This window comes from Chrysochloris asiatica, unplaced genomic scaffold (genome assembly GCF_000296735.1).
Source record: "Chrysochloris asiatica unplaced genomic scaffold, ChrAsi1.0 scaffold00346, whole genome shotgun sequence".
In the NCBI taxonomy this organism is placed as follows: Eukaryota; Metazoa; Chordata; class Mammalia; order Afrosoricida; family Chrysochloridae; genus Chrysochloris; species Chrysochloris asiatica.
In genome coordinates, this window is record NW_006408864.1 from 829,696 (window position 1) to 857,332 (window position 27,637).

At 38.6% G+C, this 27,637-nt stretch overlaps 1 protein-coding gene across 2 annotated transcripts in view; it reads left to right on the plus strand.

Annotated features, from left to right (window-relative positions):
- NCOR1 (nuclear receptor corepressor 1) overlaps nt 1–27,637 on the plus strand; it is a 213,667-nt gene that overhangs the window by 162,506 nt on the left and 23,524 nt on the right. Inside the window, exons 23-37 of one of the 2 annotated variants that reach the window (XM_006875906.1) lie at nt 855–1,015; nt 4,671–4,791; nt 4,887–4,988; nt 5,297–5,397; nt 8,440–8,608; nt 10,325–10,465; nt 12,353–12,436; nt 14,372–14,628; nt 15,415–15,775; nt 16,947–17,174; nt 21,398–21,607; nt 22,066–22,215; nt 22,724–22,864; nt 26,613–26,778; nt 26,984–27,477. In XM_006875906.1, the coding sequence (XP_006875968.1) occupies nt 855–1,015; nt 4,671–4,791; nt 4,887–4,988; nt 5,297–5,397; nt 8,440–8,608; nt 10,325–10,465; nt 12,353–12,436; nt 14,372–14,628; nt 15,415–15,775; nt 16,947–17,174; nt 21,398–21,607; nt 22,066–22,215; nt 22,724–22,864; nt 26,613–26,778; nt 26,984–27,477 (2,886 nt within the window). The remainder of the gene's footprint in view (nt 1–854; nt 1,016–4,670; nt 4,792–4,886; nt 4,989–5,296; nt 5,398–8,439; nt 8,609–10,324; nt 10,466–12,352; nt 12,437–14,371; nt 14,629–15,414; nt 15,776–16,946; nt 17,175–21,397; nt 21,608–22,065; nt 22,216–22,723; nt 22,865–26,612; nt 26,779–26,983; nt 27,478–27,637) is intronic. The other variant, XM_006875907.1, reaches the window with a different exon arrangement.

Genomic DNA, 27,637 nt, shown 5'->3' on the forward strand with positions numbered 1-27,637 from the left:
CCTGCAGCACGGTCAGCCTCACCGTGTAGGCTCTCTCCAAGAGAAGTCAGTAAAGCCGCTCCACAGCCTGATATGAGTGCAGCCCGCTATAGTGTCCCACCAGGTAAATATGATTCCTCTGCACAGTGGCTGCTGGCCATCTACCTGCAGATGTTAGCACTGGGGTGTTTATACTCATGATTGAATTTCCAGGACATGTCCTTGCTGTTTCAAAGTGACTTTCTCTGCATTACATCATTAGTTGTATTCAGCTGAGATTCACTGGGCCACTGGGAAGTTTGTGTTCACACATTTTTATTGTGACTTTGATTGGATTTTCTTTTAAGAATAACACGCTGTTTGTAAAAATCTTAAGGTCTTTTTGCTCCCAGGAATTTCAAGCATTCTGTGAGAACCAGAATGGGTAAATGTTTGTCAAGTTATGCTAGAAGCAAAGGGGTTTTCAGTTGCGTGTGTACGTTCTACAAAGTAGTATTATCAGCTGTTTCCAAGTGCCTTTCTTCCTCACCTCCATGGTGAGGTCCAAAGAGATAATAGAGAAGGATAAAACAATGATTGGATGTTGAAGGTTTGGGATGTGCTAAGCAGAAGTAGTTTGAATTGAGTATCAGTTTGAAAGTTCTGGTTTGACAGGAAGTTGAGTATTTCACTCTTACAACTGCTGTTTGTGATGTACAGATGTGTTGTAAATATTTAATTCACGTGAATGAAAAATTTAGACTGAAAATTTTCATCCATGGCTTCATCTTGCATTTATATTTGTGATTTAAAAATTTTAGGAATAACTAAAATAAGTAGAATGCTGTAAACTAGGAAATTGACTATTAAAAATTATTTATTTTTCCCTTTAAAAGTCCTCCAGCCTGCTCCGCATCAAGTGATAACTAATCTCCCTGAAGGGGTTCGACTTTCAACAACTCGGCCAACAAGACCACCACCTCCTCTCATTCCATCATCCAAGACCACAGTGGCTTCAGAAAAACCATCCTTTATAATGGGAGGCTCAATCTCACAGGTAAAAGATTTCTCACCTGTAGATTTCCTGTTTAATGTTGCTTTGGTAAACTTTCCCCTGCTTCTCACATCTATTTGTCATACTACTAAAAATACTGTGTCCAAATATGAAACTTCTGGAGACAGTGCCTAGAAAATGCACAGTTAACTGTACTCTGCGCCACACATTGGATGTTTTTTTAAGTTATGTGCCCAGATTGAGTGACCTGGTTTAACTTACCAGAAGTATAGCTGAGCCTTAAAGCTTAGTGCAGTATAAATTCAAATGAGATCATTTCAGTTATTAGAATATTTGTTGACTGTTACAAATACTCAATATTAAATTGTTGTTTTTTTAGTGCCACCGAGTAGGTTCCAACTAGTAGCAACCCTATATATGGTTTCTGAAGAGCAACTGGTGAGCTTGAACTGCCTGCCTTGCAGTTCAAACTGACCTTTTGGTCATGTGCCTATCCTACAGCGCCACAATGCTTGATACTTTAGGGAAGACCCTGTTTATTCTGACTTTGGTCAACTAAAATTTAACCACCACCACTTCCCAACTTTATTATTATTGTTAAGTGAGTTGAGATATGGTCTCATTTTAACTGTTCAGTTCATTTTTACTACTGTTGTGCATATACCCAGTGATCCCAACTCTTATCAAGTTATAGACCATTTTCATCTCCTCAGAACGGACATATCCCTTCCTAAGTCGTCTCCTCCCATAGCCTGAAGCAATCACTATTCTACTGTTTGTTATCATCAATGAATTTTACTTTTCTAGAACTTCATATAAGTGGAGTCATACAGTACACATTCTTTTGTGTTTTAGTTGAATCAGGAATTCATTCAAGTTTTTTTTGTAATCAATGGTTTCTTCCTTTTTATTGCTGAATTATAACCCATTGTTTGAGCATACCAGTTTGTTTATTCATTCTCTTATTTCTAAACCTGAGCTGTTTCTAGTTTTTGAGTGCTATGAATAAAGCTGTTATTCAAATTTATGCACCAACCACTAAAGCCAGTGAGGATGAAATAGAAGAATTCTACCAACTTCTTCAATCTGAAATCGATCAAACATGCAATCACGATGTATTGCTCATTACTGGTGATGGAATGCAAAGGTTGGGTGCAAAAAGGAAGGACCAGTAGTTGGAAAATATGGCCTTGGTGATAGAAATGATGCTGGAGAACGCATGATTGTTGTTGTTGTTGTTAAGTGCCGTCGAGTCGGATCTGACCCATAGCGACCCTGTACAGGGTTTCCGAGGCTGTAAATCTTTACGGGAGCAGAATGCCTCATCTTTCTCCCGCGGAGTGGCTGGTAGAATTCTGCAAGACCAATGATTTTTTTATTTCAAGTACCTTCTTTAGACAGCATAACAGACGACTATGTACGTGGACCTCGCCAGATGGACCACATAGAAATCAGATTGACTGCATCTGTGGAAAAAGAAGATGGAAAAGCTCCATATCATCAATGCAAATAAGGCCAGGGGCAGACTGTGGAGCAGACCATCAATTACTCATTTGCAAATTCAATCTGAAACTGAAGAAAATGAAAACAAGTCCACAAGAGCCAAATATGACCTGAATTTAGAGATCATGGGAAGAACAGATTTAATGCATTAAACACCAAAGACCAAAGACCAGAAGAGTTGTGGGATGACATCAAGAACATCATACATGAAGAGAGCAAAAAGTCATTAATTAATGAAGACAAGAAAGAAGGAAAAGGTCAAAATGGATTTAAGAGGAGACTCTGAAACTTGCTCTCCAGCATAGAGATGCTAAAGCAAATGGAAGAAATGAGGAGGTCTAAGAGCTGAACAGAAAATTTCAAAGATCAGCTTGAAAAGATAAAGCCAAATACTATAATAAAATATGCAAAAATTTGGAATCAGAAAACCAAAAAGGAAGAACACAGCATTTCTCGAGCTGGGGAATCGGAAGAAAAAAATCAACCCTCAACTTTCATTATTGAAAGATTCTCTGGGCAAATTATTGAATGATGCAGAAAGCATCAAGAGGAGATGGAAGGAATGCACAGAGTCATTGTACCAAAAGGAAATGGTTAATGTTCAACCATTTCAAGAGGTATCATATGATCAAGAGCCAGTGATACTCAGGGAGAAGTCCAGAGTGCATTGAAGGAATTGGCAAAGAACAAGGCACCAGGAATTGATGGAATAAAAATTGAAATCTTTCAAGAAAGTGAGGCTGCACAGGAGGCACTCACTCATCTCTGCCAAGAAATTTGGAAGACAACTATCTGGCCGACTGATTGAAAGAGATCCATACTTGTGCCCATTCCAAAGAGAGGTGACCCAGTGGAATGCGAAAATCATTGGACAATCTCTTTGATATCTCAAGCTAGTAAAGTTTTGCTCAAGGTAATACAGAAACAGCTACAATCATACATTGACAGAGAACTTCCAGAGGTTCAAACTGGATTTAGAAGAGGCTGTGGAACGAGAGATATCATTGCAGATGTCCGATGGATCTTGGCCGAAAGCAGAGAATATCAGAAGGATGTTTACCTATGCTTTATTGACTATGCGAAGGCTTTCGATTGTGTGGGTCATGACAAGCTATGAACAACATTGAGAAGTATGAGTATTCCAGAACACTTAATTGTACTTGTGAGAAATCTGTACCTGGACCAAGAGGCATTTGTTTGAACAGAGCATGGGAACACTGAATGTTTTAAAATTGGGAAAGGTGTGCGACAGGCTTGTGTTCTTTCACCATACTTGTTCAATATGTACGCTGAGCAAATAATACGAGAAGCTGGGTTCTATGAAGGAAAACGTGGCGTCAGGATTGGAGGAAGACTTATTAACAACCTGAGATATGCAGATGATACAACCTTGCTTGCTGAAAGTGAAGAGTTTTTCTATATCTTTACTCACCCTTTTTCAATGATAATGCTCTGTCATAGCTATTTTTTGGATGATAAAAAGTTTGCCATTTTAACCATTCTTGTATATTATTTATTATATTACAATTCAATTCAATACATTATTTGAATTGAATACAATTCAATATATTAATTAATTAATGGTGCTGCCATTATCATTGTGTATTTCCAGAAGCTTTATATCACCTCAAACCCAAACTCAGCATCTCACCAGCAGTAACTCCACTCACTCCTTGCTCCACCCCCTGGTAACCAGTCATCAACAGCTGTAGTATTTTTTTTTTTTGTTTTATGTTTTATTGTGAATTATGTGATAGTTTACATGGGAGAACATTGGTTTTACATTCATTCTATCGTATATCGTCTCATTGCCATGGTTACAATCCCCTCCATGCAATCCTTCCCTAGTACCCCCAACAGCTGTAGTATTTTTATCAATAATAGCTTACATTTTGAATATATTGTTTAAGTGCTTTACATATATAATTTTTTAGTAAAAATATTATGTGAATGTAATTTATTAAAATTTCAGAAGACTTTTTTCTCATTCCCTTTATCATTGTTTTAAGACTTTAAGCAATCCATGACAAGTATTTTCTTGCTTTACAAACACCTTATTTTTAATTTTTGAGGGGGAGGGGGAGGGCATAACCTAGTTTTAAAAAACAAAATTTTGTAAACAAAATTAATTTTATTATAAAAATTGACTTTGTGACAAGACAATGTTTATTTAGTCCTTTGGAATTACTTTTAGGGAACACCTGGCACTTATCTGACCTCTCACAACCAGACTTCCTACACTCAAGAAACAGCTAAGCCCTCAGTGGGGTCTATTTCTCTTGGGCTGCCACGGCAACAGGAATCTTCCAAATCAGGTCAGTGATTCAATACGACTGTTTCTGCATTTGTAGCATCACCAGTAGTAATTCAGTGCTTGATATCTTCCTGTTTTTTGTTCTCTGGACCACAGCTGCTGTGCCCTACATCAAGCAAGAAGAATTTTCTCCCCGAAGCCAGAATTCACAACCAGAGGGTTTACTGGTCAGAGCCCAACATGAAGGTGTGGTCAGAGGTAAAATATGGTGTTTAGCAAAAAATATTTAATATGTTTTAATGAAAGGTTTTCAAGTTAGTCTTTAATTCTAAATTTACATTTTTTTATTCCATACAAAAAATGTTTTTAAAACTTTGCAATTCCATTATTTTAGTAGTTATTTTTAATGCAATAATATTTTAGAAGTATATTTCAGTAAAACAAAAATAATTCTTTATGTGCTGCTCTTTCCTTCTCTTCTTACCTTTCTCCCAAGTAGGGCTTTCTGTTTTTTCTTCTGGCTGAGTTGGGAAGTGTAATTTGGTGATATATTTATTTTTCTTTAGGTACCACTGGAACCATCCAAGAGGGAAGTATAACTCGAGGAACCCCGACCAGCAAAATCTCCGTGGAAAGCATCCCCTCCCTGCGGGGCTCCATCACTCAGGTTAGTGGTGATCATTTTTCAGACACAGAACACGAACTAATGAGAAAACTAGAGGGAAAGTCCGTTAAGTGTTTGCTGTTCCAACAGTACAGTTTTGTTGCTTATTCTGAGTTTTTTGACTGATTCTTAGTGATAATCAGCCTAAGACCCTCCAACTAGCTACAGTAAGGCATTAATATGTGATTATTAGATCACATGCTGTAGTATTTATACTCTGGTTCGTTTGAAAATGTCACTGATTTACAAACTGGTAGAAGAAACAAGTTCTGATTGACCCAACTCTCTCTCTTTTCTTAACAAAGCTTTTACCACATGTTCAACTTACACAGAAATAGAGAAGAAAATTACTGTATTTACTTGCTTTCATGTCTTTTGAAGAAGGTCTTCAATCTCAGTATATATTAGAATGGTTCAAAACGTAGGTGAAAAATGGAATTAAAATATAATGGCATTTTCTATACACTTTTTGAAGCACCTCATAAGCTGCCTTGCTAGAATCAAATACTAAATTACGAAACGTGCATAGCATTGACTAAAGCACAAAAACCAGTCTTCTTCTTCCCTTTTGGGGCTAAGTAAATAACCAATTTGATTAATAAAATATTTTTCTTTTTCTCAGTTAGATGTTCCTTTTAATTTGAAATGTAAAACAGCTCTCACTTTATGTGTACCTGGAAAAGTAAAAGTCTGTTTGGGGAAGTCATTGTAAAAAGAGTCCCATGCACTTTGTGCCTGTCACAAGTTTTCTGTTCTGTTCATATTCTGAATCTTTCTTCCTGTTCCCTAAAACATTGGTTCTCATAGTGTGGTTTCCAGATCAGCATCTTCATCGTCACCTGAAAACTTGCTAAAAAATGTAAATTCTCAGACCCTACCCCAAACGAAGCCAACTAAACTGGGACAGCTGGTTGCAGGACCCAGAAATCTGCATTTGCCCAACCCTTTTAGGGAGAAATAAATAATATTGGCTATTTACTTCAAGTGATTTGACTTCATGCTTATTTGAGAACCCTTGCCCTGGGACCTTGCTGACCATGGGAGCATAATAATGCATCAATTTCAGTTCCCACTAGCCATCTATTAAGTGTCCAGTTTCAATAAGATTTCTACATGATTATGCAATCAGATATGGTTTTACAGCGTATGTGGCATATACTAATCTTGAAAGTGCTCTTTGTAGGCCAGGATGGCCTGACTTCGTCTCATACTTAGGACATACTGTCAGGAGAGACCAGTCACTTAAGAGGGATAACATGTTTGGTAAGGTGGAGGCTCAGAGTAGAAGAGGAAGACCCCCCCAGTGAGATGGATCGACAAAGTGGCAGCATGAATGGTCTTAAACATGGCAACATTTGTGAGGTTGGCCCAGGACTAGGTCATGTTTCATTCTGCTGTACATCGGATTGCTATGAGTCAGTACCAACTTGATGGCACCTAACAACAACAATAAAAACAACAATCTGTAAAGTTATATGTTGTTGCTATTTAGTGCCGTCAAGTCAGTTCCAACTCACAGCAACCCTGTATAGTGTTTCCAAGGAGTGACTTGTGAATTTGAACTGATGACCTTATGGTTTAAACCAACCTTGTAGTCTAGTGCTTTATCCCACAGCACTACTCAGGTTATATAGTAAATTTTCACATCTCTAAGCAGTAAACCCTTTTCTCTAAAATGAACTTTCAGGAAAAATCTAACACTTTAATATGAACGGAAGGAGCATAAATGTGCCCTTATGTATTATTATTTCTTTTTAATCCCATGTGTGTAGTAGAAGACAGTATGAATTGGGTCAAATGAGACTGGGCTTTATCTGCTAAGTACATCTGTCTGTATGACATGAGCACTTTTGCAGTGAGTATTAAAGATTCAAAAATTTTCCCCCAAAGCTAGTTTAATGGCTGGACAAGTAAATGTATCGCTTTCACTTTTTCCTTTGATAGATATGGGTTTTCAGATTTTACTCACTGCAGCTTAAGAGGTCATCAGAGTATTGGAGATATCAAATGTTTGAGTGGGCTTAGATCTGTGCCTTCAACTCCCATTTCAACTTGAGCAGCTCACTCTTACAAACTGCTTTTCTAATTTGGTTGGTTGGTTGGTTGGTTGGTTGGTTGGTTGGTTGGTTATGTGCATGCCATGGAGTTGGTTCCAACTCATAGCGACCCTGTATAGGGTTTCCAAGGCTATAAATCTTTACGGGAGCAGAAAGCCTCATCTTTCTCCCACAGAATAGCTGGTAGTTTCAAACTGCTGACCTTGCTTCTAATTAGGTAGGTTCCTTAAATAGTTTTTCTTGAAAGAAGGGTTCACTGCTTAGAGAAGGATGAAAAGACGCATGGTCCTTAGCAACCCAGAAGAAGCCTAGTGATGGTGAAAGTCAGATGATGTGACATGCCTTGAATCAATATCACAGAACAGTTTTTCTTACCCTCCTCTTATTGATGGCCAAAAGCCTAACCCAGCAGACAGTTTCAATAGTTGAAAGTTCTGTTTTCCTCTCTTCGTAATGTAAGAGAAAGTTGTGGTTACTCAAAACTTAAACTTAATTTATCAAGTCTTATTTTTATTAGAAATTTTGTGAAAGTTTTATTATGTTTATATGATTTTAAGCCTGAAGACAAACTTCTTTTCTGAGAGTAAAGTGCCTTAATAGAGGTTTCCCTTCAAGGTGGTAAACAAAACGAATTTAATTAACATATCTATCATCATTTTGAAGTCCTGGTGTGGCCCACAGGGTCAGTTTGTGCCACCAGCCGCTCCTCAGAAACGCTGTGCATGGTTGCTATGAGTCGGAACCGACTAAGTGGCACTTAACAACAACAACAACAACAATCATCATTTTATGTGGCAGAGTTCAAGAACAAAAGTATAGAATTTTTTTATGTTTTTAGAAATTAGTATCTGATTTTCTCTCATGTGCTTGGGCTTTCTTCTTTGATGGTATGGATTGCTCTCGATGTATTAGGTTAAATTACTTGGTGTCTTGGCATTTTCTCTAAACTTCAGTAAATCTTCTGGTGTTTGTGTTTTGTTGATGGTAGGGCACCCCGGCTCTGTCCCAGGCTGGGATACCAACTGAGGCATTGGTGAAGGGATCCATTACTAGAATGCCTGTTGAAGAAGGCAGTCCTGAGAAAGGCAGAGAAGAAGCTGCATCCAAAGGCCATGTTATTTATGAAGGCAAAAGTGGACACATCTTGTCATATGATAGTAAGTACTGCATTATAGACTCAAACTCAGTATCATAAAAAAAAAAGGTCAGTCCTACTGGTCAGATAGAGACTGGTGGAATCCAAAGACTGTGGTCCTTGGGTAGCCATCGGATCTGGAATTGAACTCACCCTCATGGCTCAGTTTTCTGCCAAGCAATAGATAGGTACATAGGGAGATAACATTAGTTATGTACACCATAGAATGGTCAACCATTCAGGATCACAAAGGCAGCATTTACCTAAGGACAAAGTTCAGAAGGGTTGGCAAAGAAGGAAGAATGGAAATAAAAAACACAAGGAGGAAATGGGATTTATGATGTTAAACACTGAGGGGATTGCAAACATTGAGATGGAACGAAGTGTTTGGTTTTTTGAATGTAAATTGATGATCTGCTCTGTAAACCTTCACTCAGTTCACAATAAAAAGTTTTAAAATAATCAGGTCCACACAGTAGTACTTAATGCAAAATACATGGTAATTTTCTTTTTTCTACTCTTTGATTTTATACTTCTGGCATATTTTGAATATAATTTTATATATAAAATCTATATGGAAATCCAAGGTTTGATTTAGGAAGGCTGAAAAACCAGTGATTGACATTTTGTTTCTGGAAGAAAATAGCAATGTACATTGCCCAAGGTAGAAATTCAGATGTCATCTTTGATTCCTTCCCATTTCCACATCCGTTTCTGTTGTTTCCTGGAACCCATCCATTTTTCTGTATGCCCTGCTGCTGACATCTTTCAGCTGGATAACACAGTAGTTCCCTAACTGTTCTCGTCACTTCCAGTCATTACCTTATACAAAGTGTACATCATACCAAGTTTCTACTTAACTTCCCATATTGTCTTTAGGATAACTGCAAACTCCTTCCTGAGATGTACATACCTATGTGAGCTGCTCCTGAGTTTTCTCTTCAAGTTGTTCCCTCTCACTCTTCCCCTTTTGGCCTTTAAGTCCCATCAAGTCAATTCCAGCTCATAGCATCTTTACATGACAGAGTAGATTATTTCATTGGGTCTTCTAATCTGTAATCTTTATGGAAGTAGATAGCTAAATTTTTCTCCTTGTTCTTTGGGTGGATTTGAACTGCCAACCTTTTGGCTAGCAGCCAAATACTTAACTAATATGTTCCCAGGGCTCTATCTCTTTTCCTTGTGCCTGCCTTTACTTCCATCTCCTCTCTTCCAGCTTCACTCTATACATTTACCATTTATAAACCTTAGCTCTTTTCTTGTATCATACTCTGTCCTGCCTTGGAGTCTTTGTATTCACTATTCCCTCTACCTGGACCACATTTTCCTTTCTTTACCTTTGACTTATTCAACAACTCTTATTTGTCCTCCAGGTCTCCCTTATTACTCTGTATGCCTATATTACCTACTGTATACAATACTATCTATCGTATATACAATATTACCTATTGATATCTATAGGTATTTATGCTCCACTCTTGGATAAATTCAGTGAGGGAAAGAGATTCTGGTTTTGTTATCTCTATCTGCAACATCTAATATATTCCTGACACACTGCAGGCACTCAATACATTATATTTAAGTGAATGAAAACATGTTCATGAATATCATATACATAGATGTATATTGGCAATGAAGATAAATGCTGTCTTTATAAAATGCTTTATAAAATTAATATTTATTATGCAATGTAGATGTCAGGCTTTCTCTCAGCAATTCTTGTGTCTATATTCTGCAGATATTAAGAATGCCCGAGAAGGGACTAGGAGTCCAAGAACAGCTCATGAAATCAGTTTAAAGCGAAGTTATGACTCTGTGGAAGGAAATATGAAACAAGGAATGTCAATGAGGGACTCTCCTGTGTCAGCACCTTTGGAGGGTAATATAACTCTTAAAACATGATTCAGATAAATTTAATTCTGTATAGTAAGTTGGCATTGTTGAATTAAGTTGAATTTGATCTGTATGTCATATCTACCTGAAATTTGTATAAATATAACACAGAATGTGAACATTTATATTTATAATATAAAAATTTTTTTTATATCTAGCTGTAAATCAAATGGTTTATGAGAGTGATGAGAAGTTAGTATAAGGCATAATTGGATGTATCACAGGTAACTAGTGGAATGCTCATATTTGAAAGTTAATATAATTTGTAGCTTATCCCTGAGTTTAAAAATGTAAAATTCATGAGATTTTTGTGTGTGTGAGGCAGATAAATGGTGTAGTGGACAGAATAAAGGCATATATTTGAATCCTAGCTTCACCATTTCCTCGTGAAATTCTTTGTGCCTCTTTGTTTTTCTAGAAATTGAGACTAATACCTTCTTTCTGAAAGGATTAGAAACAGCTCCCCAAGTGTCTTAATCTGGTGTTAATCAGATAATATGATTCAGTAAATAATGAATCTTAACCTGCCCAGCTGTTTAATTTTAATCTGGATAAAATAATAAAAGCAGAGTAAAGATTTCTTCATCTTAAAAGTTCTATGCTGCATTTTCTCCATATTAAAAAAAACTAGGTCACTTCCCTTTACTTTAGGGTAAATGCATGTAGTTACTTCCAAGCCTTGATTCAAATTTTATATTGTATACTCCCAAAAACTCTTAAGAAATTATTTGCAATTCTTTATTTACATGTTCCACGTAATGTATTTTCCCTGTTTTTATGCTACGAGTATTTCATGTTTTCCTTTTCTCACTAATACATTTCAGATCTAATCAGTGATTTCAGATCCCTCGTTCTCTTCTTTCTCTTTAATAAAGAAACATTAGAATTTGTTATGTATTCATTATTTTCTCTGTATATTTTATATTCTTTTTTATTTTTGCTGACCTATATAATAAGTTACCTTCATAGCCATTTTCTGTTTAGGAAAACATTTTAAAAGGAATGCATAATGTCATGTTGGGTACTTCCAACTTCTCCCATGATATTCTTCTGTGAGTGTTGCATAAATTTGAAGTGGCATGCCTTTTCCCATAGAGCTTACATCAGAAATATATACTGTAGAAGAAGGAAAGCTAGGAATCTAAGGAGGAAATGGAATGCTTGTCTGGTTGCCATTGAGACTGGCTGAACCCCTGAAACTATTGCCAGAGATAATCATAAAACCTTAGACTTTAAACTAAAATTATCCCCTGAAGTTGTCTTTGAACCAGAAAACAATTTAGCTTAGTTAGTAAATAAAGTATGTTTCCCCTGAGCACTGTGCTTTTTTAAAGCACTGTCTGCATGAATATAATTAATGTCACTAAATTGTTGTTGTTGTTGTTATTGTTAGTGCCATAGAGTCAGTTCCAACCCATAGTGGCCCTGTATAGGGTTTCTGAGAAGTGGCTGGTGAGCTTGAACCTCCGACCTTGCAGTTCAAACTAACTTTGCCAGTCCAACGCATTAACCCACAACCCCATACCAGGTCACTAAATTATAGAGGTAGAAACTGTTGAAATTATGTGTATTTTCACTAAAAAATTAATGATAAAATTTAAAAGACACTGTTGTTAAGTGCCGTCAAGTGGGTTCCGACCCATAGCGACCCTGTATACAGGGTTTCCAAGGAGCAACTGGTGAGCTTGAACTGCCAACCTTTCAGTTTTAAATGTCTTTGCAGTCTGGTACATTAACCCATAGCACCACACCAGGACTCCTTAAAAGGAAATAGATCAGATTTTTTAAAGTATGTACTGAAGATAGTGTTAATTATGTGAGAGTTGACATAGACGTGATGTTTAATACTTGAATTGCTTTCTTATTTCAAAAGGGCTTATATGTCGAGCATTGCCCCGTGGGAGCCCTCATTCAGATCTGAAAGAGAGGACTGTACTGTCTGGTTCCATCATGCAGGGTAACTGTTCAGTTCATTTTGGCTTTTTACACATGATTGCCTTACTGGCACAATAGTTTGACATTATTATGCAATGCATGAAGCCTGTTTTTCATGACATTTGAGCATTTGAAATATTAACTATTAAGGTCTTGATTATAATTTTTCTGTCACTTAGCTATGTAGCTTTTTTTTTTTTTTTTTTAATTGTATTATTATGCATTATGTGATAGTTTACATGGGAGAACATCAGCTTTACATTCATCCTATCCTATATGCCATGGTTACAATCCCCTCCATGCATCATCAACCAACCAAAGGGTACACCCCGCAAGCCTGCCCCCCGGTCGTCAGCACACAGCCCCTCTCCCTCTCTGGGTCTAGAGTTCCCAACCACTCCATCGTCTCTGCTTCTATCTCTGGCATCACTGTTTCTCTGGGTAGGGTCCCACACTCCATTCTTGTCCCTTGATGATCCCAGGGGCCTCCACTCCTGGCCTGCAAAGTCACCCTTTGCTTCCTTTTGCTACAAAACGTCTACTTGTACATTTCCAACCCTTACAGTCCATCCTGATATTAATTATTCACTGTTGTACCACATGAGTGCTATCCCCATCTCCTTTCATCAGTTCTACCCAGACAGATTGGATACTACTCAGTGGAGAGTCTACGTTCCTCCATGCCCTCTGGATCTAGGTTCCCTCTTGAAAGCTTAAGCCAGTCACTTCTTGCCTTTCTAGTCCCCCTCCCCCATTTTGGGTAGCCAGTGTCCAAGTTGCCCATCCCTGTCCTCTCCATGTGTAGTGGGGGTGGGAATGATCCTTGCTGTAAAGATTTGTTTACTGCATCCATAGGTGTAGGTCAAGTTCATCAAATTGTATCAGATTGCTCTTTTTTTCTCTTCTTTCTTCTTCTAGTTGAGCTCTGATCTTCCAGCCATTGAAGCCAGGTCAAGTGGGTATTATCTGCAAGTGTGGGTGTTCTTGTGTATTATGCCCTCTCTTCTTATCAGCTGGATGCTTCATTCTCCACTCTAGTCCTCTGTGGCTATGTCACTGACTCTGGGCCCAGGAGTCCCAGCTCTTGGCAAACTGCTGGCCAACCAGGTCTCCACCCAGGTTCACAGGAATCTATTTAACGTGGTTGGACTTAGCTCATAGCTTCATTGCTGTTTTTCCCTCACTTCCCCTTATCGGTAACCCACGTGGTCACCAGTCAGAGCACGGTATCTGCTCATGTATTCCCACTGAGTCTTAGTCTTGGCAGGAGGTTTGCCCTGAGGGAACCCAACTGCTCGCCTTGGTGTCTCCTGGGTGAGCAACTTGCTTTTTCTTGTAGTAATCAGTCGGACTGCTGTTAATTGTTTTGTATTTTTCCTGTTAGTCTTTCTTTCAAGAAATATCTTCTGTTCTTCTAGCTGCTCCAGGCTGGTCTGCTTGTCCTTTCCAGTGGAAATTTCCCACCTCCGAAGATTCTGGATGGGGTTCAGGATTCCCCCTATGGTCTTATGTAATGCAAGGCTCCACAGGAAGCCTCCTCCACTGGGCACGTTGTATCCCCAGCTACATAGTTTTTAAAGATGATAGTTGACTAATATTTTAATATATGTTGTTGTTAAGTGCCGTCTAGTTGGTTCCAACTCATATCAATCCTTTGAGTGTAGGGTTTCTGAGGAGTGACTCTTGGGTTTGAACCACCAATCCTTTTGGTTAGCGGTCCAGTGCTTATCCTACAGTGCTACACCAAGACTCAATTTTAATTTCTAGATGTCTTTATTATGTGAGAACCATTCTGTGATTTGTGATAAGTGATATATTGTCATATCTTGAGCCACTTTAAAAGAGATAATGACTGGTGAATATTATTTGGGGAGTTAATTAAAACAGAAAATTAACTAGGAACCACAAGATGGCAAGGCATTATTTGAATAAAATGTTTCTTGGCTTTCTTTTTAAGGCACACCAAGAGCAACAACTGAAAGCTTTGACGATGGCCTTAAATATCCCAAGCAGATTAAGAGGGAGAGCCCTCCCATACGAGCATTTGAAGGTGCCATTACCAAAGGAAAACCATATGATGGCATTACTACTATCAAAGAAATGGGGCGTTCCATTCATGAGATTCCACGGCAAGATATTCTAACTCAGGAAAGCCGAAAGACTCCTGAAGTGGTCCAGAGTACAAGGCCAATAATTGAAGGTTCCATATCCCAGGTAACTACATTGAGGCCCTATTTTTCATTAATTCCTCTTAAACTGTGATGTTTATGTAGCTTTTTTTTTTTTTTTTTTTCTTAGTTTGGTTTTTAAACCAGCACTGGCCAGTTTTGTTAAAAAAAAAAAAAAAAATTGCATGATTTCTTTTTCACCAGTCTGTTCCGGCATGCTTCTAATGATATCGAATCAACTGAATCAGTAAAAGCCAGTGTTCAGACTCTGTGGTCTTTTCTGCACAGTGTGACCCAATTCTATATCATTGCCACTGTAGTGATGGACACTAGTTTTGGCCAACATGGTATAGTAGTCAGATTTTCTCAAAGCTGGGCACCAGTTTCACTTTGCCTTGCCTGATCATCTCCAGAGTCTCCTTGTACTCCAGGACACATTTCCTGTTTTTCATAACAAGTTAGAACCTAGAGTTGATCCATTCCAGCAACTTTTTCATCTACTTTGTGGCAACCTTCTTCCTGTCTTAATTGTGGCACAGTGCCCAACCAAGAGCAGCCACCCGGATGGTTGGGAGGGAAAAAGGAGGGAACACCCAAAATGCTTTATGTAGCATTTTAAAGTGTGACTTAATTATAAAGCATTCTTGTAATGCCTCAGTTTTACCTTATATCCATAGTATATAGTATAAAATGTGGTTAACTCTAAAACTCAGGATGATTATGCAATGTAGACTACTACAGCAGTGTAACATCATGAGACAGGTATCTACCTGAGAAGTTTAGGCTACCAGATGACCTGGGTTACCTCTGATGTTTGTTTCTCTCCCTTTAGGGTACACCGATAAAGTTTGACAGCAGCTCAGGTCAATCTGCCATCAAACACAATGTCAAATCCTTAATCACAGGACCTAGCAAACTGACTCGTGGAATGCCTCCTCTGGAAATTGTGCCCGAGAACATCAAAGTGATAGAACGGGGAAAATACGAGGATGTGAAAGCAGGCGAGCCAGTGCGTTCCCGGCACACGTCAGTGGTCAGCTCCGGCCCTTCCGTTCTTAGGTCGACACTTCATGAAGCTCCGAAAGCACAGCTGAGCCCAGGGATTTATGATGATGCCAGTGCCCGCAGGACACCTGTGAGTTATCCAAACACCATGTCCAGAGGCTCACCCCTGATGACTAGAACCTCCGATGGTATGTCCTTTTTGTTGCCTTGTCTCATCATTGCTACTGACAATTTTCAACTCTAAGCTCAAGCAAATCCAAACCTGTGCCTTTGAGTGTGATTCCAACTCACAGTGAACCTACAGGATAGAGGAAAGCACAAAGTATTTCTGAGGCTGTAAGTCTTTATGGATGCAGACTGCCTTATCTGGTGGGTTTAAACCTCCAGCGGTTCAGTTAGTACACCAGTGCATAAACTGCTGTGCCTCAGGGCTGCTTGCTTTAGCAAGTTATTTGTTAAATACTGTCAAGTCGCTTCCTACACTATGGCAACCCTGTTCAGAGTTTCTGATGAGTGACTGGTGGATTTGAACTGCGGATCTTGCAGGTAGCAGTATCCCGCTTACCTACAGAATGGAAGAGCAGTCCCCATTTGAATATGTTAGAACATGGCAGATGTAATAAAACATCATGAGACCCTAATGGGCAGATCGGTTTGATTGTGTCAAAGTTGATATTATCTAAGTATTAATAATTAGTTCATGGTGATAGTTACATTACATTATGAATTGTGTAGTATTACTGTTTTATACACTATAAAATAGTTAAAGTGATAAATTTTGTTATGCATATTTTATTATAATTTTAAAGTATTCATAATGAAGGTGAAGCTAGAAAGTGCTTAGATATGACAGGCATCGTTAGGACAGTTTAAGAACTGTGAGTAACATGGTTTAGAAAAGAAGGGACTCAAGTAGGGAGAAGTTTGGTATTGGTGAAGTGATGAGACAGGCATTCTGGAAAATTGGAGGAAAACAGCAAAAGAAACAGTGTAACTGACTGATGGGCGATAAGGTAAACAGGGTAACTCAGGAAAAGAGGACATGGAGAGAGACTAAAACCATTTAGAATGTTACAATCATGCAGTTTAAAGAAGAATATTGAACTTTGTTGTTAATCTAAATAGAAGATAGTAAAATGCTGCTAAGTCTAAAAGGGGGCAGCTCTCAAAATCTCAAAAGCTTCAACTAGTTCTTCACATTCATATATTTTATAAATATGAAAATTAAATGTTTAGTGGAGAAGAAAGACCAAAATGTTATATGGATATAGTTTGTATCTGAGTGCTTGAAAAATGGATAAACATTATCTTACACATGCAGTTTTTCTTAAGAATTTCTGGTATTGGCTCTTTTTCCAGTTGCAATTTCTTCTAGCAAGTCTACCAATCATGAAAGAAAATCTACACTCACTCCTACCCAAAGGGAAAGTATCCCAGCCAAGTCTCCAGTTCCTGGGGTCGATCCTGTAGTAAGCCACAGCCCTTTTGATCCCCATCACAGGGGCAGCACAGCAGGGGAGGTCTACCGGAGTCATCTTCCCACGCATTTGGACCCCACAATGCCATTTCACAGGGCTCTGGATCCTGGTATGTACAGTGTGACTTGATAATTTATGGCCAAGAAATATGACTTTAAAATTTTTCTATCAAGTGTACAATATGCAGAAATTTGCATATATCATGAGTGCACAGCTTACTGAATTTTCAGAAACAGAATATCCCAGGTCTTTGTTGTTGTTGTTAAGTGCCATCGAGGCAGACCCTGTGTAGGGTTTCTAAGGAGCAGCTGGTGAGTTTGAACCACCGACCATGTGGTTCAAACTGACCTTGTGGTCTAGTGCTCATCCTACAGCACCACACCAGGACCCATATTACTAGCACCCAAATCAAGAAACAAACTATATTTAACAGTACCTGTTAAAGAACTAAAAATAATAGGTAATACATATATAAAAATCTCTCTTGTCTGATGGTTTTCATATGTGTATTACATTAAAAAGTTAATGTGAAGAATTATTTTTAAATGATACAGGCATTCCTCATACATTTTAATCGAGTATAAATATACTCATGTGCCAGTAATATCTAAGTGAATAACTTAAGGTCATGGTTCTCTTAGCATGTAGATCCACTGATGGATTAAGTATCATTCTCGTCCTCTTTATAGAAACTATAAACATATGGCAGTCTGTATTTTCAGTTTGGATTTTTTTTGTCTGTTTTTGTTATGTGATGCCAAGGTGGTGGTGACTCATAATGACCGTGTGTAGGGTTTTGAGGTTATAAATCTTTGCAGGAGCAGAAGGCTTCATCCTCTCCCGTGGAGCAGCTGGTGGGCTTGAGCCACTGAATTATTTATATTAAAATAAATGTAATATATTTTCTATCTAGTGAATTCAGTATTATTTATAGTAATCTAAATGTAAATATATTACAGATGAGGAGTCTTCAAAGAGTTCATGGACAAATGGAATTAAAAGATAATGGAAGTTTTCCATGAACTTTTTGAAGCCATCTCTTCTATTTAGATTTTATGTGAACCTAGATTTTATATTATTATAAATGTTGTAAATGCCCTTGAATCAGTTCTGACTCATAGTGGGAGCAGAAAGCCTTATTTTTCTCCTGTGGGCTTAAACTGTGAACCTTGTGCTTATTGTATGGATCTACTGCATTCCCATTATAAACGTAAATATATATATAAAAATTTATAAGTATGTATATATAGAATATGTATAATTGTTAAGTGCCATCAAGTCAATTGTGACTCATAGTGACCCTTGTATAGGGTTTCTAAGGAGTCACCGACCTTGCGTTCCAATGCTTAACCTATGTCACTCCAGGACTCCATATGTATGTATATATTCTATGTGGCGCTGAGGGATAATGCACTGGAATCCAAGATTAATGGTTCAAATACACGAGCCACTCCTTAGAATCTCTAGACAAGGGTTGATAAGAGTTGGAACTGACTTGAAAACAGTTAACAACAACATATATGCGGGCAGTCCACTGGTTATGAACATGATTTGTTTATATTACTGTCTTTTTAAGAAGTTGTAGGTAGGTCAGAACTAGTGCATATGGTTCTTACTTAACCCTATTTCTGTGCAAGAAAAGGCTTGAAGTTGTTGCAGTAATCTATGCTGCACATTATAGCATTTATTGTAGTGATTTTGATGAACTGGACCCCAAGATCAGTTTGAACTGTAAGGTCGGTGGTTCGGATTCACCAGCCACTCCTCAGAAACCCCCCTACACAGGGTTGCTGTGAGTCAGAAGAGATTTAATGGTACTTACAACAACAGTGGTTGCTTCGGTCATTTCACAGTGAGGCAAATTTACATAGTATGAAAACCTAAGTAGGAGTTGTCTGTAAGTTGCACATTGGTAACCTGGATGCTGCCTTTATAACAATCTAAGTACAGAATTCTTCTAGATTTTTTCCCCAGTCTATTGCAATTATCTAGTCCACACCTTATTCAGTTTCTATTAGGTCTTTACAATGCAATCAAATTAATTTTCAGTGAAACAAGTCATTTTTCTTTCATCAGTTTATGAATTGAGTTTCATAATCACAGTAACAACTGCAGCTGGCAAAAACATGTTTGCACAAACCCCTGTAACTATTGCTCTATGTAATTCTGGTAGGTACAGAGAAGTGTGCAGGTCCACTCGAGAGCAGTCTGCACTGCACAGTCAAGTGTGTTTCCAAAATAGCAAGGAGCAGGTCATTCCAGCCAGGGCAGAGCTGACTGTCAGCTCCATGATGATCTTTCCAAGTTCCAGTCCTTACTTGTGTTCCTGCTGCTTCTGGTCTCACCATCAGCCGCATGTGTGCATTTTCTGCCCCTACCTCTTTTCCAGCCTTTGATCGTTCATTTGTTATACTCTTCAAATTGAGTTGAAGTGCAGAACAATTTGTTTCATCTTGGTCTTCAGGAAAGCATTTTTCATTACCAGTATGCTAAATTAAAAACCTAGATATTCACTGGTTCTTTACATTTTATAGTATCAGACTACTTATAGAAAATATTTGATCTATTGAAAATATTTTCTCTGAAGGCTAGGGTCATTTTCATCAAATTATTTGTCACTGGAGAAAAAGAATTTTCAGAGGGACCCATATGATGCTGTTTTTAGAGTACTGTCTGTCAGAAATGAGTTGGCAGTAACCAGAGTCAGATGACAGTTTTTAAAACCTGGCTAGGAGTTCTAAAAGGAGCTCTGGTAGCATAATGGTTACAAATCAGGTAACTAATCTCAAAGTCAGCAGTTCAAAACTACCAGTGGCTCTGTGAGACAAAGATGAGGCTTTCTGCTCCTGTAAAGATTTACAGTCTCAGAAACCCTGTACAGGGTCACTATGAGTCAGAACCCACTCCACTGTGCACCACTGCCACCACCAGGAGTTCTAAATGAAGGGGAAGAAACATCGTAGAAAACCTGTTTTTCTAGATAGAATATATAGATATAAAGTAGTTCATTCATTTTCAAATAAAATTAAATGTTTATAATTTCTTAGCATGTATTATAGTTCTATATTTTATTGCACACACAATAAATAAAACATAGGTGTGGCACTGTAGGATAAGCACCACAAGGTTGGTTTGAACTATAAGGTCAGTGGTTCAAACTCACCAGCTGCTCCTTGGAAACACTATACTGGGAGTTGGAACCAACTCAACAGCACATAACAACAACAACATGTTGTATTATCATTTCATTTGCTTATCATTTTTGAGCCTGACCTGGATTATAAGTCATATATTTTACATTTTACCATACTTTTCCTCTTCTCTGGTACCTTATATCTTGCTTTGAGTCAGGTTTTGGCATGCTACAGCCTATGGGCCACATTCTGCTGCTGCCTGTTTTGTAAATAAAAATTTTGTGGAAACACATCTCCCGCTCCCCCCAACCAACTATGTATGGTCTCTGGTTGCTTTCACACTAGATGGCCAGGAGTAGCCACAACACACCATATGGCCCACAAAGCCTAAAATACTTAACTATCTGACTCTTTACAGAAAAAGTTTGTTAACTCTCTTCTAATTAGATGCTTCTAAACTTATAAACTAATCATTATCACCCCCAGTAATTACTATTTGTCAAAGTGTTTTCGCATATATTTCCATTTGGCTGTACTGCATAATCAGTACTGCAAAAAAAAAAAAAAAAAAAAATTTTTTTTTCTTTTTCAAAAGCAGCTCTTTGGTGTTTCAGATGAAAATATTGGAGTTACATGGTAAATACTGAAAGTAAAACTACTTGAGAATTTTTTGTTTTCAGTTACTCTAGTGGGTTAGTGCGCTGGACTACAAAGTCACTTTGAACCTCAAGGTTCAAGCTCACCAGATGCTCTTTGGAAATGCTGTGCAAGGTTGCTGTGGGTTGGAATCAACTCAATGGCACTTAACAAAAACAACAGTTATTAAGGAGCTATGGTAGCACAGTGGTTACAAGTCAGGCTGCTAACCTCCAGGTCAGCAGTTTGAAACTACCGGCTGTTCCACGGGAGAAAGATAAGGCTTTCTGCTCCCGTAAAGACTTACAGCCTCTGAAACTCTGTACAGGCTCACTAAGAGTCGGAACCGACTCCACAGCACAAAACCACCACCACCACTGCTGAGATATCAAGGTCTGAAATTAATCCACCTGACGTCCCATAGCCTTCTTCCTTCCCATTCCACCCACACTAAATCAAAGTACATAATTAGCTTTGTGATGTTTTTTTCTAAGGGAAATATTTAGCAAATGAGTTTCACCTGGGCTTAAACTAAAAGCCACTTTCTCATTCTTTCACTCAGCAGCTGCTGCTTACCTGTTTCAGAGACAGCTCTCACCAACTCCAGGCTACCCAAGTCAGTATCAGCTTTATGCCATGGAGAACACAAGACAGACAATCTTTAATGATTATATTACCTCACAGCAAATGCAAGTTAATTTGCGCCCAGATGTAGCCAGGGGACTATCTCCGAGAGAGCAGCAACTGGGTCTTCCATACCCAGCAACAAGAGGTGTGTGTGCCTTTATAGTTTAGATGCCTGATGATTTACTGTGTGTACTCAGGGTTTTTCGGGTGCTTTATTTTTGTTGGATGAGTAATGGAAAGAAACGAAATAAAAGACCATTTCCTTTCTTTCCATAGCTTTTAAACCTTGAAGGCAAATTATGTATTATGATATGGGGTTTTGGTCAAAATGAAAATAACAGGGTATTGGAAATCTGTGTTCCATTCTATTTGCTGTCTTTCCTTAATCTGTTCATTATTTTAGGTCACTAGTATGCCACATAGTATTTCATATCTTTTTTAAAATATAATGAAGGTGTTAAAAAGTAGTGATCTAAAAAAAATTTTTGTATACTCTGTACAGATATCATTGGCTGTAGAAATAAGACAAAACCAAAATACCTCTGTACCTTTAGAATAACACTTAAATTTGACGTAATTTTATTGTACTTATCTTTTGAATAGGAATCATTGACCTGACCAACATGCCTCCAACAATTTTAGTGCCTCATCCAGGGGGAACAAGCACTCCTCCCATGGACAGAATCACTTATATTCCTGGTACACAGATTACTTTCCCTCCCAGGCCATATAACTCTGCTTCTATGTCTCCAGGTAAGAGTCTACAGTCGCACATATCTGTGACATGACCAGTTTGCTCACGCATTTACTACATAGTCTCTGAAGTCTTTTAGATGGTTTCCCATTAATTTGCTATTTCTAACGTAACAGTTAGTAATAGTTCTTACATGCTGCCTACTACTGGTGATGGTGGTGGCGGTGGCGGTGTGCTTTGGAGTCAGTTCCAACTTGTAGCAACCCTGGATAGGGTTTCTGAGGCTGTAAATATGTATGGGAGCAGAAAGCCTCGTATTTCTTCTGCTAATCAGCTGACCTCAAGATTAGCAACCTGACTCGTAACCACGATGCTACCAGAGCTGTTTTGTCTGTTACTAGGTACCCTAGAACTAGCTCTAACATGTATAATGTGCTCCACTTGTCAGCCAAGACTGCATACATCTTAAGTGTGGAGCTTTTTGGAAAAAAATTCAGTCAACTTGAGAATGTAAAGCCTGATAGATTGTTGCTATTGTCTTAACTTTCAGATTTATGTGTTTTGTAGGACACCCAACACACCTTGCAGCAGCAGCAAATGCAGAACGAGAACGGGAAAGAGAGCGGGAGAAGGAACGCGAGCGCGAGCGGGAGCGGGAGCGGGAGCGGGAAAGAGAACGAATTTCCTCAGACCTCTACCTTCGTTCAGGTGAGAGAAATGACTTTATTCTTTATCCTATCAACATTTCTTAGGATTCTACTATGAATGTCCATTGTGCTGAGTGTGCTATGGGGGGATGAGAGGTGGTGTGTGAAGCCAGGATCTGGGGTCGCCAACAAAAGACATGACAAAAGCTAGTGCATGGAGCCACACTCTACTCATAGAAGAGACAGAAACGAGCAGCATTGATCCCCCATGGCCAGTTAGTTGATTCTTATGGCTGACTTAGGGCAGGAGTTATGTACACAGCCCTCCTATGCCATGTAGATGAAAATTTGTTCCTTTTCATGCTTGGAATAAATACAGAAATTAGGTTAGCCAGATGCCATAAAGCACCCATGCATGTGCTGGACAGACAGAAATACAGTGTCCTGCCTACAGAGTAAGAAAGGAGGCTTTCTGATAGGAGAAGTAATTGGGAGACAGAAACTCAATTTCTGGCCTCTGGTATCAGAGAATGCTTTGGGCCAAGGTTTCTAATTAGGTGGTCCAAATGGAATATGCAGTCATGGTACGCTGTCTCCCAACAGAATGCAAAGATGAATCAGATACATAGTTTTCCTTTAGGATTGTTGTCAAGTTGGTTCCGACTCATGGCACCCTGTATAACATTTCCGAGGCTATGAATCTTTATTAGAGTGAGTTTTAATGCCACAAATGAAAATTACTATAAGATAAAATTTTCCTTCATGCAGGAAGACTTGTGCTTCTCTAATTTGTAAACTACTTATTAAATCATGAAACAATGAAATATTGTATTACTATTTTGAAGTATTTCCAGGTCTTTGTTTTTTAACAATTAGAGGTAATCTTTTTTGAGTGCCATGTTTTTAGCAACAAAATGATCTCCCAGCATGTGCATACAATAGCTACTCAGAATAATCTTTATGATCTTTATGAAAGAAAAAACTACAAGATAATAATTATATGCCTTCGGTGCAGATAAAAGTGTTACAGAAATTGACCAGGTAGAGAGAGGAGTTTTGAAAGAGAAAATGAAGTTTTCATGCTTAAGGGATCATTTTGGCACTAGCAGCAGTCTCCCGTTGAGCCGGAATACACAGGGCACAAAGGTACTGGGTGCAGAGCTCTTTTAAACTAAATGACTCGTGGATATGAAAATATCTTGTTGAGCTGGAATTTAAAGGAAGTGTGGGAAATACAGTTAGAAGGTTGTGCGACATCTTCACTTACAGGTAAAGTTGTTCCCATTGTGTTCAGTGGGAAGGTGATGTGTGACTGGAGAGGCATTTACACAAGAGTGACTGAGCTGGCTTAGAACCCTGAGTGTGGGTTGGTGTCAGGAAGACTGAGACAGTGGCAGTTGGTAATAAATATGCTGATGGTGGTGGTGGTGGTTATGTGCTGTGGAACCACTAGTAGTTTCAACCTGCTGACTGTGAGATTAGCAGTCCGACTCGTAACCACTATGCTACCAGAGCTCCTTATATATACTGATGGTGGCTTAGAATTTGTCAGTACTGGGAATGGACAGAAAGGAACTGCTAGGAAGTATATTGCTAAGGCAGGACCAAAGAGATATAACAATAACTAGATATGAGGGAACCAGGAAGAGATAAGAAACAGGATTGGTCTGCACTTAACGATAGAGGAGGATTTTAATGAAAGCACAGAGATTGTGGTTTTCATTCTAGACATGCTTATTTGGGACATCTGTTCTTATCCTTAGAATATTTACCTTTTCAAATAAACCAAACCATGTACCATGTTCGTATTGTTATGTATACAGAACTGGCACCCAGGAGAGAAGCAGATCTTGGAGATGTGGGAAGTCATCTGTAAGAGTTAAATCTCTGACTTGGATGAGATTGCCCAAGGGAGGAGTGTTGAAGAGCTGAGTAGGTCAGTCCTGACAGGGATGTTACAGGAAAAGGCAAAGGAAGCAGAGGTGTGATCAGAGAGGCTGGTACAGACTTGATAGCTCAGTACAAAGAGGTCATCACAGTCTCATACAAGCCAAATCTTTTGAAATCAGTGCTCTTGTGTTGTTACTGCCATTGAGTTGGTTCCAACTCATAGCAACCCTGTATAGGGTTTCTAAGGAGTGGATGGTGGATTTGAATTGCCAACCTTATAGTTAGCAGTCCAGTGCTTATCCTACAGCACCACACCAGGTGTTCAATGATATTATCTTGGCCCCATTAATATCATCTAGATATAACCCTTTATTTGTTTAAAAAAAAAAAAAAAATCCACGAAGCATCAGGTCATAGTAAATGCTTTAATGAGTTTTTTGTTAAGTGCCGTCGAGTCGGTTCCGACCCATAGTGACCCTGTATAGAGTTTCTGAGACATAGCTGGTGAGCTTGAACCACCAACCTTGTGGTTCAAACCAACTTTGCAGTCCAGTGCACTAACCCACAGCACCACACCAGGACTCCCTTAATGAGTTTGAGGTAGTACAATTTATATGGATTATAAGTTGACTATATAAAAACAAGGAAAATTGATCTCATTTTGAAAAATGAAATACCAATTATACATAGCTTTGGTAGGAGCTAGATTTGAAAAGTGCTTGTGATCCCACTAAGGAGCAAAATGCAGATTTAAGACAGTAAAAGATCTCTTTTTCTACATCAGACATTTAAGAAATCTGACCAGTGTTTTTGTGTTGGCATGTCTAAAGAAACATTGACTATTAAGCTTTGTCAATTGTAGTATAAATTGTTGTTGTTGTTTACTGCCAGTGAGTCATCTCTGACCCATAGTGACCCTGTATAATTTTCCAAGGAGCGAATGACTGGTGAGCTCGAATCTCCAACCTTGCGTATCAAACCGACTTTGTAGTCCAGCGCATTAGCCCACAATGCCACACCAGGATTCTGGTATAAATAGGCATTAGCATTTTAAATCAAAATTTTAAAAGTACATTGACCCAAAAATTCCATTTGAAAGAGTTATCTTACAGAAATATTAATAGGAGGTGATGTATAGTCAAAAAGAAGAAAATTGCTGTAAAGGCTGGCTTAGGTCATACTTGTTATGAGAATAGAGGTGCATACTTTTTTTAATTGTCATCTTTTTGAGGGTCAAGAACAAGTTGTTAGTAAACTGGAATGAGGCATACAGTAAAGAGATTGAGAAGGAAATGATTGAAGATTAGTTTTGACCAAGTCTAGGTTGTGGTTTTGTTAAGTGGGAGAGGAGAGTTAAATTTAAGTGAACAAACCATGTCTCAAGCATTGAAGAAGTGTAGTTAATACAGCACAGCTTCCTGGGGAAGCAGTCTGAACAATTCCATCTCAGAGGAGAGAATTCAGAGAAACTGGTAAGGGAATGAAGCTGGAAGAACTGTGGGTGTATGAAAGTCTCAGATTCAGGTGTGGCAGTAGAGTATTATTTTCATTGTGCTACTTAGAAAGTTATACCTAATTTGATTTTGGAATAAATCTAAGAGGTGAACTTACCTGATTTGTATTATTACTTCTTGTTGCTGGTTTTTGCATTTTTTCAGGAATCAAGATAGAAATTTGTCACAGAAATTGAAAACGATAATATATGACAGCTGCTGTGTTGAAATGTGGTTTTTTTGCATCGATCTTGAGAAATTCTTATAGAACATGTTTCTAAAAAGTCCTGAAAGCGAGATGTCATCAAGTGTCTGATCTCATTTTCTGTTTTCTGATAGAACAGTAGTAAATTAGTAATCTGTGAATACTGCTGCGACTTTCTTCCTTATGGTTTGTCCTTCTTTTTCTCCCCTTGCCTCCCACAGGCTCAGAACAGTCTGGCAGGCCTGGTAGTCATGGATATGTTCGCTCTCCTTCCCCCTCAGTAAGAACTCAGGAGACCATGATGCAGCAGAGACCCAGTGTTTTCCAGGGAACCAATGGAACCAGTGTGATCACACCTTTGGATCCAACTGCTCAGCTACGAATCATGTAAGTCATTTGTACATGTTTGATAAAACATGCTAGTTTCTTGCATAGACATTTTTCTATTTGTGACTTGCAGTAATGTAAGTATAGGAATGATTTTCTGTTAACTTTTTGTTGTTGTTTTTGGCAGTTTGTCATTCCATTTCCCTACCCTTGCCCCCATTAACTAGTCTTCCTTCATAGAGTTGTGATTTGGTTTTATTTACAGGTCACTGCCTGCTGGAGGTCCTTCAATAAGCCAAGGCCTGCCAGCCTCCCGTTACAACACTGCTGCGGATGCCTTGGCTGCTCTTGTGGATGCTGCAGCTTCTGCACCCCAGATGGATGTTTCCAAAACAAAAGAGAGTAAGCATGAAGCTGCCAGGTTAGAAGAAAATTTGAGAAGCAGGTCAGCAACAGTTAGTGAACAGCAGCACCTAGAGCAGAAAACCCTGGAGGTGGAGAAGAGATCTGTTCAGTGTCTGTATACTTCTTCAGCCTTTCCAAGTGGCAAGCCCCAGCCTCATTCTTCAGTAGTTTATTCTGAGGCTGGGAAAGATAAAGGGCCTCCTCCAAAATCCAGATATGAGGAAGAGCTAAGAACCCGAGGGAAGACTACTATTACCGCAGCTAACTTCATAGACGTGATCATCACCCGGCAAATTGCCTCGGACAAGGATGCAAGGGAACGTGGCTCTCAAAGTTCAGACTCTTCTAGTAGCTGTATGTATCTCAATCTGAGTTTTACAATGTGATATCTGAGTAAAGAACTACTTTATTCTTTAGGTAAAACAGAACTCTATGACAAAAAAATAAAAACAAATGTCTGTTAATATATGTAATAAAAAGGTTTTGTGGGTTAGTTGTGCAAAAATGTCTCCTC